The following is a 16,720-nucleotide window of genomic DNA, read 5'->3' as shown; positions in this document are numbered from 1 at the left end:
TCGAACCATCCGCAGTCGGGGCGGTTGAAGCTCCCGTGTCGGGGCGATCGAAACTCCCGTGTCGGGGCGATCGAAACTCCCGTGTCGGGGCGATCGAAACTCCCGTGTCGGGGCGATCGAAACTCCCGTGTCGGGGCGATCGAAACTCCCGTGTCGGGGCGATCGAAGCTCCGCGTGTCAGGGTGATCGAAACTCCCGTGTCGGGGCGATTGAAACTCCCGTGTCGGGATGATCAAAGCACCCATGTCGGGGCGATCGAAACTCCCGTGTCGGGGCGGTTGAAACTCCCGTGTCGGGGTGATCAAAGCTCCCATGTCGGGGCGATCGAAACTCCCGTGTCGGGGCGATCGAAACTCCCGTGTCGGGGCGATCGAAACTCCCGTGTCGGGGCGATCGAAACTCCCGTGTCGGGGTGATCAAAGCTCCCATGTCGGGGCGATCGAACTCCCGTGTCGGGGCGATCAAAGCTCCCGAGTCGGAGCGGGTCGAAGCTCCTACGGCTTGGAGTTCTCTAAGTCTCTCGAAGTTCTCGAGTTCTCTAACCAGAGACCGCGAGCTCCATGATGTTAAAGTTCACAAGCATCCACGGTTAGAGCTCCGAGGTCAATCCCTGGCAAAGGGATCGCGAGCTCCGCGATGGTAAGCCTGCAGGCACCCACGATGCAGCGCTCAAAGTCGGTCTCCAGCAATGGCCGCCAACTCCTCGATGTTAGGCTGCAGCGTGGACGGAGTTACAATACCAAAAAAAAATAGCATCTCCATTGAAGTAAGAGATTAGAAAAAGTTTCCCCCAACCCCCCCCCCATATAAAAAAAGGTAAAGAACACTAAAACCATACATTTAACACATACAAACAAACAACAAAGAAGGAAGGGACAGACAGACAGACGGTTGGCGAGGCAGCCATTGCTGGCGCCACCCGGTGGCCACCTGGAGTATTGTGTGCAGTTTCCAAATTTGAGGAAGGACCTTCTTGCTATTGAGGGGGTGCAGCGTAGGTTCACAAGGTTAATTCCCAGGATGGTGGGACTGTCATATGATGAAAGAATGGAATGACTGGGCTTGTATTCATTGGTATTTAGAAGGATGAGAGGAGTCCTTATGGAAACATAAAATTATTAAGGGATTGGTCACACTAGATTCACAATGTTGGGGGAGTCCAGAACCAGGGGCCACAGTTTAAGAATAAGGGGTAGGCCATGTAGAACTGAGATGAGGTTGTCTATTTTCACCTATTTTCTATGTATCTATGTAGAATGTAGTCAATGCCGACTATGTTCTGTTGTGCTGAAGCAAAGCAAGAATTTCATTGTCCTATCAGGGCCACATGACAATAAACTCTCTTGAACTTGAACTTGAACTTGAATGTACAAACTCCATACAGCCAGCACCCGTGGTCAAGATCAAAGCCGGGGACTATGGCACAGTGAGGCAGCAACTCTCCCGCTGCGCAACTGTGCCGCACAGGTTCTAAAGGTGCGTCCTTTTATTCTGAGGCTTCTGGTCCGAGGTTCTCCCAATACTGGAAACATCCTCTTCACGCCCACTTAACCTATGACGTCTGTGTAACTCAAAATGGATTGTACTTGGTTTGGGATCAGTTCCATCCAAGACCGCAAGAAATTGCAGGGAATTGTGGACGCAGCCCAGACCATCACGCAAACCAACCTCCCATCCACTTACTCCATCTACACTTCACGCTGCCGGGGCAAGGTCAGCAACATAATCAAGGCCCAGTCTCACCCCGGCCATTCCCTCCTCCTCTCCCATCACTCAAGTACAGAAGTGTGTAAAATGCTCAGAGACAGTTTCTTCCCAGCTGTTATCAAGCAACTGAGCCATCATACCAACAACTGGAGAGCGGTCCTAAGCTACTATCTACCTCATTAAAGGCCCTCGCGGTATCTCTAATTGGACTTTACTGGGCATTACCTTGCACTAAATGTTATTACCTTTATCATGTATCTGTACACTGATGACGGCTCAGTTGTAATTATGTATATATACATATATAGTCTTTCCGCTGACTGGTTAGCACGCAACCAAAACCTCGGTACAAGTCACAAACTGAACTTGACTAGATGGATATTCTCTTCCTTGCTTGGTGTTACTAGTTTTCAAAAAAATTAAATGCACCAGGTTTCTCCTCTGAGTGTTATATCGATGTTGAAATTATGAATCTAATTCAATGAAAGACAGCAGACGTCATTCATTTCACACATGTCTGATGTTGTGGATTACTTTTCAGGCAAACGAACCTGGAGAACCAGGTGTGAAAAAGACCAAACATTCCTCAGAATACACTGAATTCATGGAGGAGTTGAATGAAGAGCCTGAAGAGGTGAGACGTTTGCAACTATGGACATCTGTTGTAGTCATTACTTCTTAGATCATTATCAGCAGAACTGTATTTTCTTAAAATCCAGGCAGCAATGAAATTTGTGTGTTGGAATGAAACAAATAATTTTGCTTGTCACAATAGACAATAGGTGCAGGAGTAGGCCATTTGGCCCTTCGAGCCAGCATCGCCATTCAATGTGATCAGGGCTGATCATTCACAATCAGTTCCTGCCTTCTCCCCATATCCACTGACTCCGCTATCTTTAAGAGCCCTATCTAACTGTCTCTTGAAAGCATCCAGAGAACCTGCCTCCACCGCCCACAGACTCACAACTCTCTGTGAGGAAAAAGTGTTTCCTTGTCTCCGTTCTAAATGGCCTACTCCTTATTCTTAAACTATGACCCCTGGTTCTAGACTCCCCCAACAACGGGAACACATTTCCTGCCTCTAGTGTGCCCAAGCCCTTAATGATCCTCCTCAACAGACTCCTGCTGTATTTGTAAGTGTTTAGGGAGTTAATAGCAAGGTCCAAACTCAAACCAGTGCTGGAGGATTTCGGGCAACATCTGAGTAGGAACAAGATGGACACAAAATGTTGGAGTAACTCGGCGGGAAGGGACAGGCAGCATCTCTGGAGGAGAGGAATAGGTGACTTTTTCGGTCTAGACCATTATTCAGACTGAGTCAGGGAGAAGGGAAACTAGTGGTAAGAAACGGTGCAGAACAAATCAGAGCCGACACCGATGATCAAGGAAAGTGGAGGCCACAATGGTTCATTGTTGGCTGTGGAAGAGATGATAACAAAGGGATATATAGATGCGAACAGTGGAACTGGCAGGACGACTAGGGTGGAGAAGGACGGAGAGAGAGGGAATGCAGGGGTTACTTGAAATTATGAAATCAATATTCATACCACTGTGTTGTAAGCTGCCCAAGTGAAATATGAGATGCTGCTCCTCCAATTTGTGTTTGGCCTTACTCTAACAATGGAGGAGGCTCAGGACAGAAGGTCAGAATGGAAATGAACAGACAAGCAACTTTTCAAGTCGAGATCCTTGTTCGGACTGATGAATCTGAAGAAGGGATCCGACCGGAATCGTCACTTGTCCGTTCCCTCCACTTCCCTACACACCAGGGGCAATTTACATGGGCCAGTTAACCCACAAACCAGCACGTTTTGGGCTGGGATCCTTCTCGACCCAAAACATCGCCAGTCCGTTCCCTCCACAGATGCTGCCTGACCCGCTGAGTTCCTCCAGCACTTTGTGTTTTGCTCCAAATTCCAGCATCTGCAGCCTTCACAAAGCTATTACTCTGCAGCAGGAAGAACACGGTAACTGGTCAACATAAACTATCCGCTGGAAGGCAAATCCATTAAAGCATGATCTTCACTGCTCATCTTAACACAAACAAGATGTTTGTCGGGCTGGGTGCGAGTTGGCAGCTGGAGCTTACGCAGTTTAAATGAACTAGAGTCGTGGCGTCTGGGTTATGTGGCATCCCAGCACGACAGCGCAGCGGGTATAGCCGCTGCCCCACAGCTCCGGAGGCCCCAGTTCCATCCCAACCTCGTTGGCTGTCTGTGCAAAGTTTTGTTGTTCTCCCTGAGACTCCATAGGTTTCCGCTCACATCCCAAGGACGTGCGGGTTTGTGGGTTAATTGGCCTCTGTAAATTGTCCCTAGTGTGTTGGGAGTGGATGAGAAAGTGGGATAACATGGAACTAGTGTGGGGGACTGATGAATTGATTGATACTTTATTGTCATGTGTACTTGGTACAGTGAGATTATTGTATACAGTACAAGTATGCAAGAGTTGCTACTGTATATGTTAATGAGTTGGTGTTCAATATAAGCAGGGAATGCTGGGTAATAAATCTCTCTCATGATCCAGGCAACCAGTGTGTATGTCTTGTTCTTCATTCAGCCGTCCAGAATATAACAGCTACCTAAAGGGCACCGTCAAAGTTACAAAAGTATTCAGTATAGCCCCTCTTCCTTCTCCCCCACCTCCCCTCCCAGTTCCTCTGTTCTTGGTGTCCCCAGTACACCAGGTCTCTCCTTGTGCTCGGTGGCATTTCCTCCACCAACTGCTGGTACTCACGCGGGCGATGGCTCATCGACAGCTTTCCTCTCTCCCCGACAGCCCTCTCTCTCCCCGACGGCCCTCTCCCTCTCCGACAGCCCTCCACTCTCACCGACGGCCCTCTCTCTCTCTCTCTCTCACTCTCTCTCTCTCACTCACTCTCTCTCTCACTGACAGCCTTCTCGCAATGCCTACTGGGTAATCAATGGTTGGCATGGACTCGGTGGGCCGAACGGTCTGTTTCACGTATAAAAACTAAACTTTGCTTTCAGAAGGTAAAGACGCGGGAAGGGAACATTGCAAATAAAGTCTAAATAAGTTTGTGATGAGTTCAGTTGAAAGGTAAGTGGCTGGTGGAAGACTAGATCTTGTGCAACTTTGCAAGCATGGATATTGATGTTGGGTGATATGGTGAGATACTATTGTGCATCTTGTGAAGCCAACAATTGTCATTGTTTTCTTTTACCTTGACAGCATTTACTGACTTGTGAGAAGGTTGGATCCATCTTTAGGGAGGGCAGGGATCGAGTTGTTTCCTTGGCGTCCGATCTCAGTCAAAGAATTGTTGTCTGTCATGTAAGTATCGCAATGTTCAGTGCGAAGAAGGGTCTCGACCCGAAAGGCCACCCGTTCCTTTTCTCCAGAGATACTGCCTGACCCGCTGAGTAAAGGGCCTGCCCCACTTTCATGACCTAATTCACAACCTTTTTACTTACTCATGGACATTTTTCATCATGCTAGAAAAAACGCCCCAGCCTACTTGATGCCACGACTAGCATCATGACCTACCTACGACCTCCTATGACCTCGTGACGACCATGCTGCGAGTATGAGTCAAGGGCAAACTCGGCAGAGGTGGTGAATTAGGTTGTGAAAGTGGGACAGGACCTTTACTCCAGCATTTTGTGTCTCTCATTCACAATGTTCATCACTGGGTTGATTTGACTAACCAACACATAGACCTGAATTCTGTAGTTCAGCAATTTATCATTAATATTCGGATTGAAAGTAGCTGCTCTGTTTAATAAAGATGTTTGATAGACCCCACATCCCTAAGACGTGCGGGTTTGAAGGTTAAATTGTCCATGGTATGTAGGTGGATGAGAAAATGAGACAACATAGAACTAGTGTGATTGTCGGCGTGAGCCAAAGGGGCAGTTTCATGCTCTAACTCTAAATTAAGCTGTTTAATCTTGGGATGCCAAGTGTTTTCATATATTTTTGACAAATGGGTATTTGATTATTTTGAACAAAGCACCGTTAATTTTGTTTTTGAGGTTTAATATTATGCCAGATAGTTTACAGCTCGAACCTGTTAATATTCCACCTTGGTGAAGAATCAAACTGGCAGATATATCCTTCATACTCTTCAAAGACCTTTTGAAATATGGTGCTCCTCATTTTGCACGACGTCTAGGACTGAGTAGGCTGGGTCTGGGGTCAAGGAAAGAGCGTTCATGTCGCAGCCCTGTTTCCACCACCCACACACGAAGCACAAGACAGACACCATTGTGCAGATGCCGAGAAGTGTGTTCAGCTCTGGCTGAACTACTTCTAATCTTGTGATGTGGACTCAATAAGAAGATGAAGGCTGGGACTCTATTCCTTGGAGCGCAAAAGGATGAAGGGTGATCTTATAAATAGACAATAGACAATAGGTGCAGGAGTAGGCCATTTGGCCCTTCGAGCCAGCACCGCCATTCAATGTGATCATGGCTGATCATCCCCAATCAGTACCCCGTTCCTGCCTTCTCCCCATATCCCCTGACTCCGCTATTTTTAAGAGCCCTATCTAGCTCTCACTTGAAAGTATCCAGAGAAACTGCCTCCACTGGCCTGTGAGGCACAGAATTCCACAGACTCACCACTCTGTGAGAAAAAGTGTTTCCTCGTCTCCGTTCTAAAGGAGTACAAAATCATGAGGGGAATAGATTGGATAGACGCACAGTCTCTTGCCCAGAGTAGGGGAATCGAGAACCAGAGGACATCGGTTCAAGTGAGTGTGGAAAGATTTAATTGGAACCTGAGAGGTAACTTGTTCACACAGAGGGTGGTGGGTGTATGGAACGAGCTGCCAGAGGAGGTAGTGGAGGCTGGGACTATCACAACATTTAAGGAATATTTAGACAGGTACATGGATAGGGCAGGTTTAGAGGGATATGGGCCAAACGCTGGCTGCTGTGGTTGGTTGCTGTGCACAACTTGGGCCAAAGCGCTTGTTTCCACACTCTATGACTATGAGCAGCAGTTGTCTGTGTAGACTGGAATACATTAAGACCGTTCAGCATATGAAGTTGCGTTTATGTAAAGTACTGCCTTAAATGTAAATGTGGATACATTGGGTGAAGCAGTCTGTTGACCATTGTACAATTGTACAACTTCTTACAGGGCACCAGTGATGTTCTCGAGGTTTTTAAGGTCTTAAGTGATGAGGAGGTGAAGAAAAAGATTGAAAAGAAACAAAGGAAAACCAAGAAAAAGGCAAAGTAAGTTGAATTATATAATAGTTGGCTCCAAGAATAAGATTGCAGTTGCCACGCATGCGAAGATCTTTAGACTTTGGAGATACAGAGTGGAAACAGGCTCTTCGGCCCGCTGAGTCTGTGCCAACCAGCGATCACCCCATACCCCGACTCATCACCCACACCAAATCCTGGCATCACATCACTCCAGTCCTCAAACAACTTCACTGGCTTCCCATCTCCCACCGGATCACCTACAAAATCCTGATCCTCACCTACAAAGCCCTCCACCATCTGGCCCCCCCATATCTCATTGACCTCCTCTCCCCCTACCAACCCTCACGGTCCCTCAGATCCACATCAGCCGGTCTCCTCTCCATCCACAAGTCCAACCTCCGCAGTTTTGGGGACAGAGCCTTCTCCAGGGCAGCTCCCAGGCTCTGGAACTCCCTCCCCCAACTGATCCGCAATTCCGTGTCCCTCACCATCTTCCAGTCCCGCCTCAAGACCCATCTCTTCACCTCTGCCTATCCTTAGCCCCACGTCCCCCTCCCTTTTCATCTGTGCTTGAATTGCCTCATATTGTGTTTTGAATTGAATTCTGTCTTTAATTTGTGTACTAGTCATGTCTCTACTATTTATTTCATTCCCCTTACATGTTTTTCCTCTACTTGCTAAATTTTTGTAAGTGGTCCTTGAGACTCTTGAAAGGCGCCCATAAATAAAATGTATAATTATTATTATACACTAACACTATCCTACGCACTAGGGACAATTTACAATTTTACCGCAGCCAATTAACCTACAAAGCTGTATGTCCGTGGAGTGTGGGAGGAAGCTGGAGCACCCATACAAACCGCACCCGCAGTCAGGATGGAAGCCGGGTTTCTGTACAGTGTGGGGAATGGTCCTGAATCAATAGTTGTAGGTTTGAGTCCTAACATCATTGATTGATACAAATACATCGATAGATGCTCCTGAACACATCAACAGTGATGTAACCTGGGGTCATTGGGCGTTTTGGGTTTTTCAACATCAGACACCCTCACCCAGGCGACCCAGACGTGGTTGATCAGACCACGACTTGTGTTCAGGTGGCATTCGCTCCTCCCCATGGACCTCCTCTCCTGATCCAGAGCCATCTCGAGGCCTTCTCCGCTGCCTCTGTGGTGTTCTTGATGGCCTTTCTCCTCGCCACTCCGTTTATGCCCAGTGCACTCAAGGCTTTGTAGAGCGATTGTCCTGCAAAACCTCTGCAGCCAACCTCAATGGGCATACACCTTGCCTTCCAGCCCTGCTTGCGGCAGTCTATGACCAGCTCTTCATACTTGGCCATCTTCCTCTCGTGGGTCTCCTCCAGACGGTCCTCCCACGGCACTGTCAGTTCCAACAAGACGATGTTTTTGGTCGCCTCTGAGACCAGGAGGATATCTGGCCTCAGGGTGGTTGTGATATTCTGCACTCTCTTCTCTCTATCTTTTGCACATGTTTGGCCTGATTGTATTCATATACAGGTCCAGCACCGATTTTCCCACCTTTCTGGATGACCTGTTTTGCCGTGCCAATGATGGTCACGGCCGTGTGGAGAGCTGAGAAACATGTACGTAAAGCCAGCTGCGGATGTTGGTTATGGGAACCATTCTGCCTACTCCGGCTGGGCTCCAGTTTCCGAGTCCCGGCCTCGGGGAAAAGTCAACCTACCTGTCGGCGTGGATGTCCCGATGTGATTGAGATTAGCCTCCTCACCCAGCCTCAGCGCCATATTTTCAGGGGGGGCTCCAGAGGGGATATTCTCTGGGTTACAGGGGGGCCAGATCACCAGTTGCCAGAAATCCGGTGGTGGACCTATATAATACTTCTGATTTGATTAAACAGCAGAAAAGCTATTCACTGTACCTCAGTACATGTGACACCAATAAACCTAAACCTCGGTTAATTTCCAGCAGGTTGTTAGTAAAGTAACTCAACATAGCTGTTGGCATGTGAAAGGAAAGATTGGCCAGTTTACTGACTTTTGATGGCTAGCATATTGTAATGGCAAATAATGTCAAATCTGGCTTTACATTGTGGTCCGAAAAACATTCACTTATGAGTATAAGAAATAAAGTGGACGAGCTTGTAGCACAGTTAGAGATTGGTAGGTATGATGTTGTGGGAATTACAAAGGGTTGGGAGCTGAATAATCAGGGTTATACATCCTGTCGGAAAGACACACAGGTGGGCAGAGGGGGTGGGGAAGCCCTGTTGGTTAGGAATGAAATTCAGTCCTTAGCGAGGGGTGACATAGGATCAGTAGATGTAGAGGCATTGTGCGTAGAGTTGAGAAATTATGTGGGTAAAAAGACCCTAATGTGAGTTATCTACAGGCCCCCCAAACAGTAGCCAGGATATAAGATACATGTTACATTAGGAGATATAATTGGCATGTCAGAAAGATAATGCTACGGTGGTCATGGGTGATTTCAATATGCAGGGAGACTGGGGAAATCAGGTTGGTACAGGACCCCAAGAAAGGAAAGTGCCTCCGAGATGGATTGTTAGAGCAGCTTGTAGTGGAGCCAACTAGGGAAAAGGCAATTCTGGATTTCGTGTTATGTAATGAACCGGATTAAGGGAATTCAAGGTAAAGGAACCAGTAGCGACCACAACATGATAAGTTTTAATCTGCAATTTGAGAGGGAGAAGGTGATATCGGATGTGTCGGTATTACAGCTGAGTAAAGGCATGAGGGAGGAGCCGGCCAAAGTTGATGGAAAGGGGCCCTAGCAGGGGTGACGGGGAACAGCTATGGCAGGAATTTCTGGGAATAATTCGGTAGATGCAGCATCTTTTCATTCCAAAGAGGAAGAAAGATTCTAGGGGGAGAAAGAGGTGATTGACCCTGACTTTCATAGGACAACAGAAGGAAACAAAACGGGCAATAAGGGCTAAAAAGATGAAGTACGAGGGGAAGCTGGCCAGGAATATAAAGAAGGACAGTAAAAGCTTCTATAGATACAGTGGCTTGCAAAAGTATTCATACCCCTTGAACTTTTCCACATTTAGTCACGTTACAACCACAAACGTATTTTATTGGGATTTTATGTGATAGACCAACACAAAGTGGCGCATAATTGTGAAGTGGAAGGAAAATGATACATGGTTTTCAAATTTTTTTACAAATAAAAAACTGAAAAGTGCGGCGTGCAAAAGTATTCAGCCCCCTTTACTCTGATACCCCTAAATAAAATCCAGTGCAACCAATTGCCTTCAGAAGTCACCTAATTAGTAAATAGAGTCCACTTGTGTGTAATCTAATCTCAGTATAAATACAGCTGTTCTGTGAAGGCCTCAGAGGTTTGTTAGAGAACATTAGTGAACAAACAGCATCATGAAGCCCAAGGAACACACCAGACAGGTCAGGGATAAAGTTGTGGAGAAGTTTAAAGCAGGGTTAGGTTATAAAAAAATATCCCAAGCTTTGAACATCTCACGGAAGCAGAGAAGCAGCAAAGCAGCCATGGTAACTCTGGAGGAGCTGCAGAAATCCACGGCTCAGGTGGGAGAATCTGTCCACAGGACAACTATTAGTCGTGCGCTCCACAAATCGGGCCTTTATGGAAGAGTGGCAAGAAGAAAGCCATTGTTGAAAAAAAGCCATAGGAAGTCCCGTTTGCAGTTTGCCACAAGCCATGTGGGGGACACAGCAAACATGTGGAGGAAGGTGCTCTGGTCAGATGAGACCAAAATTGAAGTTTTGGCCTAAATGCAAAACGCTATGTGTGGCGGAAAACTAACACTGCACATCACCCTGAACACACCATCCCCACTGTGAAACATGGTGGTGGCAGCATCATGCTGTGGGGATGCTTTTCTTCAGCAGGGACAGGGAAGCTGGTCAGCGTTGATGGGAAGATGGAGCCAAATACAGGGCAATCTTGGAAGAAAACCTGTTAGAGTCTGCAAAAGACTTGAGACTGAGGTGGAGGTTCACCTTCCAGCAGGACAACGACCCTAAACATACAGCCAGAGCTACAATGGAATGGTTTAGATCAAAGCATATTCATGTGTTAGAATGGCCCAGTCAAAGTCCAGACCTAAATCCAATTGAGAATCTCTGGCAAGACTTGAAAATTGCTGTTCACAGACGCTCCATCCAATCTGACTGAGCTTGAGCTATTTTGCAAAGAAGAATGGGCAAAAATTTCAGTCTCTAGATGTGCAAAGCTGGTAGAGATATACCCCAAAAGACTTGCAGCTGTAATTGCAGCGAAAGGTGGTTCTACAAAATATTGACTCAGGGGGGCTGCACGCCACACTTTTCAGTTTTTTATTTGTAAAAAAATTTGAAAACCATGTATCATTTTCCTTCCACTTCACAATTATGCACCACTTGGTCTATCACATAAAATTCCAATAAAAAAACATTTACGTTTGTGGTTGTAACATGACAAAATGTGGAAAAGTTCAAAGGGTATGAAAACTTTTGCAACCCACTGTATGTTAAGGGAAAAAGAGTAGCAAAGTCAAATGTGGGTCCCTTGAAGGCAGACACAGGTGAAATTATTATGGGCAACAAGGAAATGGCAGAAGAGTTGAATAGGTACTTCGGATCTGTCTTCACTAAGGAAGACACAAACAATCTCCCAGATGTACTGGAGGACAGAGGATCTAAGGCGGTAGAGGAACTGAAAGAAATTTTCATTAGGCGAGAAAAAGTATAGGTAGGCTAATGGGACTGAAGGATGATAAATCCCCTGGGCCTGATGGTCTGCATCCCAGGGTCCTCATGGAGGTGGCTCTAGAAATAGTGGACGCATTGGTGATCATTTTCCAATGTTCAATAGATTCAGGATCAGTTCCTGTGGATTGGAGGATAGATAATGTTATCCCACTTTTCAAGAAAGGAGCGAGGGAGAAAACGGGGAATTACAGACCAGTTAGCCTGACTTCAGTGGTGGGAAAAATTATTATTAAATCTGGAGTCAATTATTAAAGAGGTAATAATGGGGCATTTGGATAGCAGTAAAAGGATTAGTCCAAGTCAACATGGATTTATGAAAGGGAAATCATGCTTGACTAATCTTCTGGAATTTTTTGAGGATGTGACAAGTAAAATGGATGAAGGGGAGCCAGTGGATGTAGTGTATCTAGATTTTCAGAAAGCCTTTGATAAGGTCCCGCACGGGAGACTGGTGACTAAAATTAGAGCACATGGTATTGGGGGTAGGGTGTTGACATGGATAGAAAATTGGTTGGTAGACAGGAAGCAAAGAGTAGGAGTGAACGGGTCCTTTTCAGAATGGCAGGCAGTGGCGAGTGGAGTGCCGTAAGGCTCGGTGTTGGGGCCGCAACTGTTTACCATATATATTAATGATTTGGAAGAGGGAATTAGGAGCAACACTGGCAAGTTTGCGGATGACACAATGCTGGGTGGCAGTGTGAACTGTGAAGAGGATGTTAGGATGTTGCAGGGTGACCTGGACAGGTTGAGTGAGTGGGCAGATGCGTGGCAGATGCAGTATAATATAGATAAATGTGAGGTTATCCACTTTGGCGGCAAAAACAAGGGGGCAGATTATTATCTCAATGGGGTTAGGTTAGGTAAGGGGGAGGTACAGCGAGCCCTGGGTGTCCTTGTACACCGGTCACTGAAAGTTGGCGTGCAGGTACAGCAGGCAGTGAAGAAAGCTAATGGAATGTTGGCCTTCACAACAAGAGGATTTCAGTATAGGAGTAGAGAGGTTCTTCTGCAGTTGGATAGGGCGCTGGTGAGACCACATCTGGAGTATTGTGTACAGTTTTGGTCTCCTAATTTGAGGAAGGACATCCTTGTGATTGAGGCAGTGCAGCGTAGGTTCACGAGATTGATCCCTGGGATGGCGGGAGTGTCATATGAGGAAAGATTGAAAAGACTAGGCTTGTATTCACTGGAGTTTAGAAGGATGAGGGGGAATCTTATAGAAAGATATAAAATTATAAAAGGACTGGACAAGCTAGATGCAGGAAAAAATGTTCCCAATATTGGGCGAGTCCAGAACCAGGGGCCACAGTCTTAGAATAAAGGGGAGGTCATTTAAGACTGAGGTGAGAAAAAACTTTTTCACCCAGAGAGTTGTGAATTTATGGAATTCCCTGCCACAGAGGGCAGTGGAGGCCAAGTCACTGGATGGATTTAAGAGAGAGTTAGATAGAGCTCTAGGGGCTAGTGGAGTCAAGGGATATGGGGAGAAGGCAGGCACGGGTTATTGATAGGGAACGATCAGCCATGATCACAATGAATGGTGGTGCTGGTTCGAAGGGCCGAATGGCCTCCTCCTGCACCTATTTTCTATGTTTCTATGTTTCTATGACAAGGGAACTCAAGGACAGTATAAATCTAAAAGAGAAAACATATAACATATGCAAACATTAGTGGGAAGCCAGAGGATTGGGAAGCTTTTAAAGAACAACAGAAGGTAACTACAGTAAAAAGGCAATATGGAGAGAAAAGATGAAATACGAAGGTAAGCTAGCCAATAATATAAAAGAGGATAGCAAGAGTTTCTTCAGTTATATAACGAGTAAGAAAGAGGCAAGAGTGGACATTAGACCCCTTGGAGAATGATGCAGGAGGATTGATAATGGGGAATAAAGAAATGGCAGAGGAGTTGAATAGCTTTTTTGCTTCAGTCTTCACAGTGGAAGACACCAGCAACGTGCCTGAAATTCAAGAGAGTCAGGGGGTGGAAATTAGTGGAGGAGTGGCCATTGCTAGCGAGAAGGTTCTTGGGAAGATGAAAGGACCGAAGGTGGATAAGTCACCTGGACCACATAGACTGCACCCTGGGGTTCTGAAAGAGGTGGCTTTAGAGATTGTGGAGGCATTGACAGTGATATTTCAAGAATCACTAGAGACAGGAGAGGTCCCAGTTGAATGGAAAATTGCCAAAATTACCCCCGCTGCACAAGAAGGGAGCAAAGCAGAATCGTGGGAACTACAGTTGGTTAGTCTGACTCCGTGGTTGGTAAGATTTTAGAGTCCATTATAAAGGATGAGGTTACGGTGTACTTAGACGCTCACGATAAAATAGGCCAAAGTCAGCATGGCTTTATAAAGGGGAGGTCTTGCTTGAAAAATTTGCTGAAATTCGTTGAAGAAAATAGCAGGACAGACAAAGGAGAGTCAGTAGATGTTGTTTACTTAGATTTTCAGAAAGCCTTTGTTAAGGTGCCACACGTGAGGCTGTTAAGGAAGATGAGAACCTATGGCATCCAAGGGCAGATACTAGCATGGATAGCAGGTTGGCTGGATGGCAGAAGGCAAAGAGTGGCAATAAAGGGGTTGGCTGCCAGTGACTAGCGGAGTTCCGTAGAGCTCGGTGCTGGGGCCGCTACTCCTCACGTTGTATATTAATGATTTGGATGTGGGGATTGAAGGCTATGTGGCCAAGTTTGCGGATGATACGAAAATAGATGGAGGGGCAGGTAGTGTAGAGAAAGCAGGGACTCTGCAGAAGGACTTGGACAGATTGGGAGAGTGGGCAGAGAAGTGGCAGATGGAATATAGTGTAGCACAGTTTGGAGTCGTGCATTTTGGTCATCGGAATAAAGGTGTAGACTATTTTCTAAATAGGGAGATAAAACAGAAATCGGAGGTGCAAAGGGACTTGGGGGTGCTGGTGCAGAATTCCCAAATAGTTCATCTGCTAGTTGAATCGGTAGTAAAGAATGCAAACTCAATTCTAGCATTTATTTCAAGAGGGCTTGTATACAAAAATCGGGATGTAATGCTGAGGCTCTAAGGTGCTGGTAAGACCGTATTTGGAATATTGTGAGCAATTTTGGGCACCATATCTGAGGAAGGATGTACTGGCTCTGGAAATGGGTCGGAGGAGGTTTACAAGAATGATCCCAGGAATGAGTGGATTAATATATGATGAGCGTTTGTCAGCACTGGGCCTGTACTCGCTGGAATTTAGAAGAATGAGGGGGAACCTCATTTGAAAGGTACCGAATAGTGAAAGGCTTGGACAGAGTGGATGTGGGTAGGATGTTTCCATTAGTGGGAGAGTCTTGGACTAGTGGTCATAGCCTCAGAATTACAGGTTGTTCCTTTTGGAAGGAGATGAGGAGGAATTTATTTTGTCAGAGATGGTGGTGATTCTGTGGAATTCATTGCCACAGAAGGCTGTGGAGGCCAAGTCAATGAATATTTGAGAGATAGATAGATTCTTGATTAGTACGGGTGTCCGGGGTTGGGGGAGAAGACAGGAGAATGAGGTTGGGGGGAGAGATGGATCAGCCATGATTGAATGGCAGAGTAGACTTGAAGGGCCAAATGACCATTTCTGTTCCTATCACGTATGACCTTATGTCCCCTACAACTCTCACCAACTTCTACAGATGCACCACAGCAAGCATTTTATCGGGATGCATCACAGCTTGGTTTGGGAACAGCTCCATCCACGACCACAAGAAATTGCAGCATATTGTGGACGCAGACCAGTCCATCACACAAACCAACCTCCCTTCTATTGACTCCATTTATACCTCACGCTGCCTCGGCAAGGCCAGCGGCATAATCAAGGACCAGACGCACCCTGACCACTCCCTCTTCTCCCCTCTCCCATCAGGCAAAAGCTATAGAAGTGTGAAAACACACACCTCCAGATTCAGGGGCAGTTTCTTCCCAGCTGTTATCAGGCGACTGAATCATCCTACCACAACCAGAGAGCAATGCTGAACTACTATCCACCTCTGGTGACGCTCGGGCCAACCTCGATTTGACATTGTTGGCTTTACCTTACACTAACGTTATTCCCTTATCATGTATCTATACGCTGTAAATGGCTCAAATGTAATTGTGTATTTTCTTTCTGATTACTGGTTAGCACGCAACAAATGCTTTTCACTGTACCTCGGTACACGTGACAATAAACTAACTAGCTACGCCTTACACTCGCGCACACACACACGTACCAACGAGGACAGGATTGAGTGACCTGTAGTGTTGTAAAGTGCAGCACTAGGGAACATTCTGTTCTTGGCTCATGTTGCTGTGTAACACTGTACTTGGCAGCTTGCAAATAACAGTGTCAAGCTGTTCTATGTTTTCTCGTACAACTGGGCTGATTATTCAAAAACATTTGATTAATCTTTCAAGCTTTTCTGTGTCAGAGAGCTTGGAAAATTCTATCAACATTTAATAATACTTTCTTGGGCATCCTGAAGCAAAATAAAGTTATTGTTTTGTAGTTTACTAAGTTGTCAGCATGCAGCAAATTAACAAACTGGTCGACAATTCTGGATGATTTATCCTGGGCTCAGACAGGTTGGAAGTGGTTTGTTTTCTTGTGTCCAATGTGTGCATTAGCCTTGTTCTGTTTGCTTCCTGTATATTTGCTGCTTTAAGGAAGGAGTTTCCAGATTTAAGAGTTAAGCGTGGGCAATTGATAAGAGCTTTGTAAAGAACTGCCTGTGTTAGGGCAGCACAGTGGTAGAGCTGCTGCCTCACAGCACCAGAGACCCGGGTTCCATCCTGACCTCGGGTGCTGTCTGTACAGTGTTTGTACATTCTCCCTGTAACCTTGTGGGTTTTCTCCGGGTGCTCCGGTTTCACTCAGCTCACTGAAAGTTCATCCTGCAAATAGTTCCTTTCAGCAGAAAGCAGAGGGCCAAAATCCAGTGGCAGCAGGCAGCAGGCAGCTAGAGTGTGGATCTACTATTGTGCTGCTTGTCTCTCTCGACCAGGCAGTCACTGCCTTCCTGGGAGCTTCAGTGAGAGGCAGTTCGCCAGTTTCCTGCTCCAAGTATATCCACAGCCGTCATGGTGATTTCATGAGATTGTGGTTTGCTGACACCAGCGAGTGCCA

The 16,720-nt window shown here is 46.3% G+C and overlaps 1 protein-coding gene across 4 annotated transcripts in view; it reads left to right on the top strand.

The window, feature by feature from the left end:
* The window catches only part of wdr3 (WD repeat domain 3), a 78,019-nt gene that overhangs the window by 14,655 nt on the left and 46,644 nt on the right, over nucleotides 1-16,720 (top strand). For all 4 annotated transcript variants that reach the window (XM_033033468.1, XM_033033467.1, XM_033033469.1 and 1 more), the window contains 3 exons: nucleotides 2,249-2,341; nucleotides 4,900-5,001; nucleotides 6,814-6,911. In XM_033033468.1, the coding sequence (XP_032889359.1) occupies nucleotides 2,249-2,341; nucleotides 4,900-5,001; nucleotides 6,814-6,911 (293 nt within the window). The remainder of the gene's footprint in view (nucleotides 1-2,248; nucleotides 2,342-4,899; nucleotides 5,002-6,813; nucleotides 6,912-16,720) is intronic.

The sequence above is a fragment of the Amblyraja radiata genome, chromosome 14 (assembly GCF_010909765.2).
Source record: "Amblyraja radiata isolate CabotCenter1 chromosome 14, sAmbRad1.1.pri, whole genome shotgun sequence".
NCBI lineage: Eukaryota > Metazoa > Chordata > Chondrichthyes > Rajiformes > Rajidae > Amblyraja > Amblyraja radiata.
Note: the sequence above shows the minus strand (reverse complement) of the source record. Positions and strands in the feature narration are given on the sequence as shown.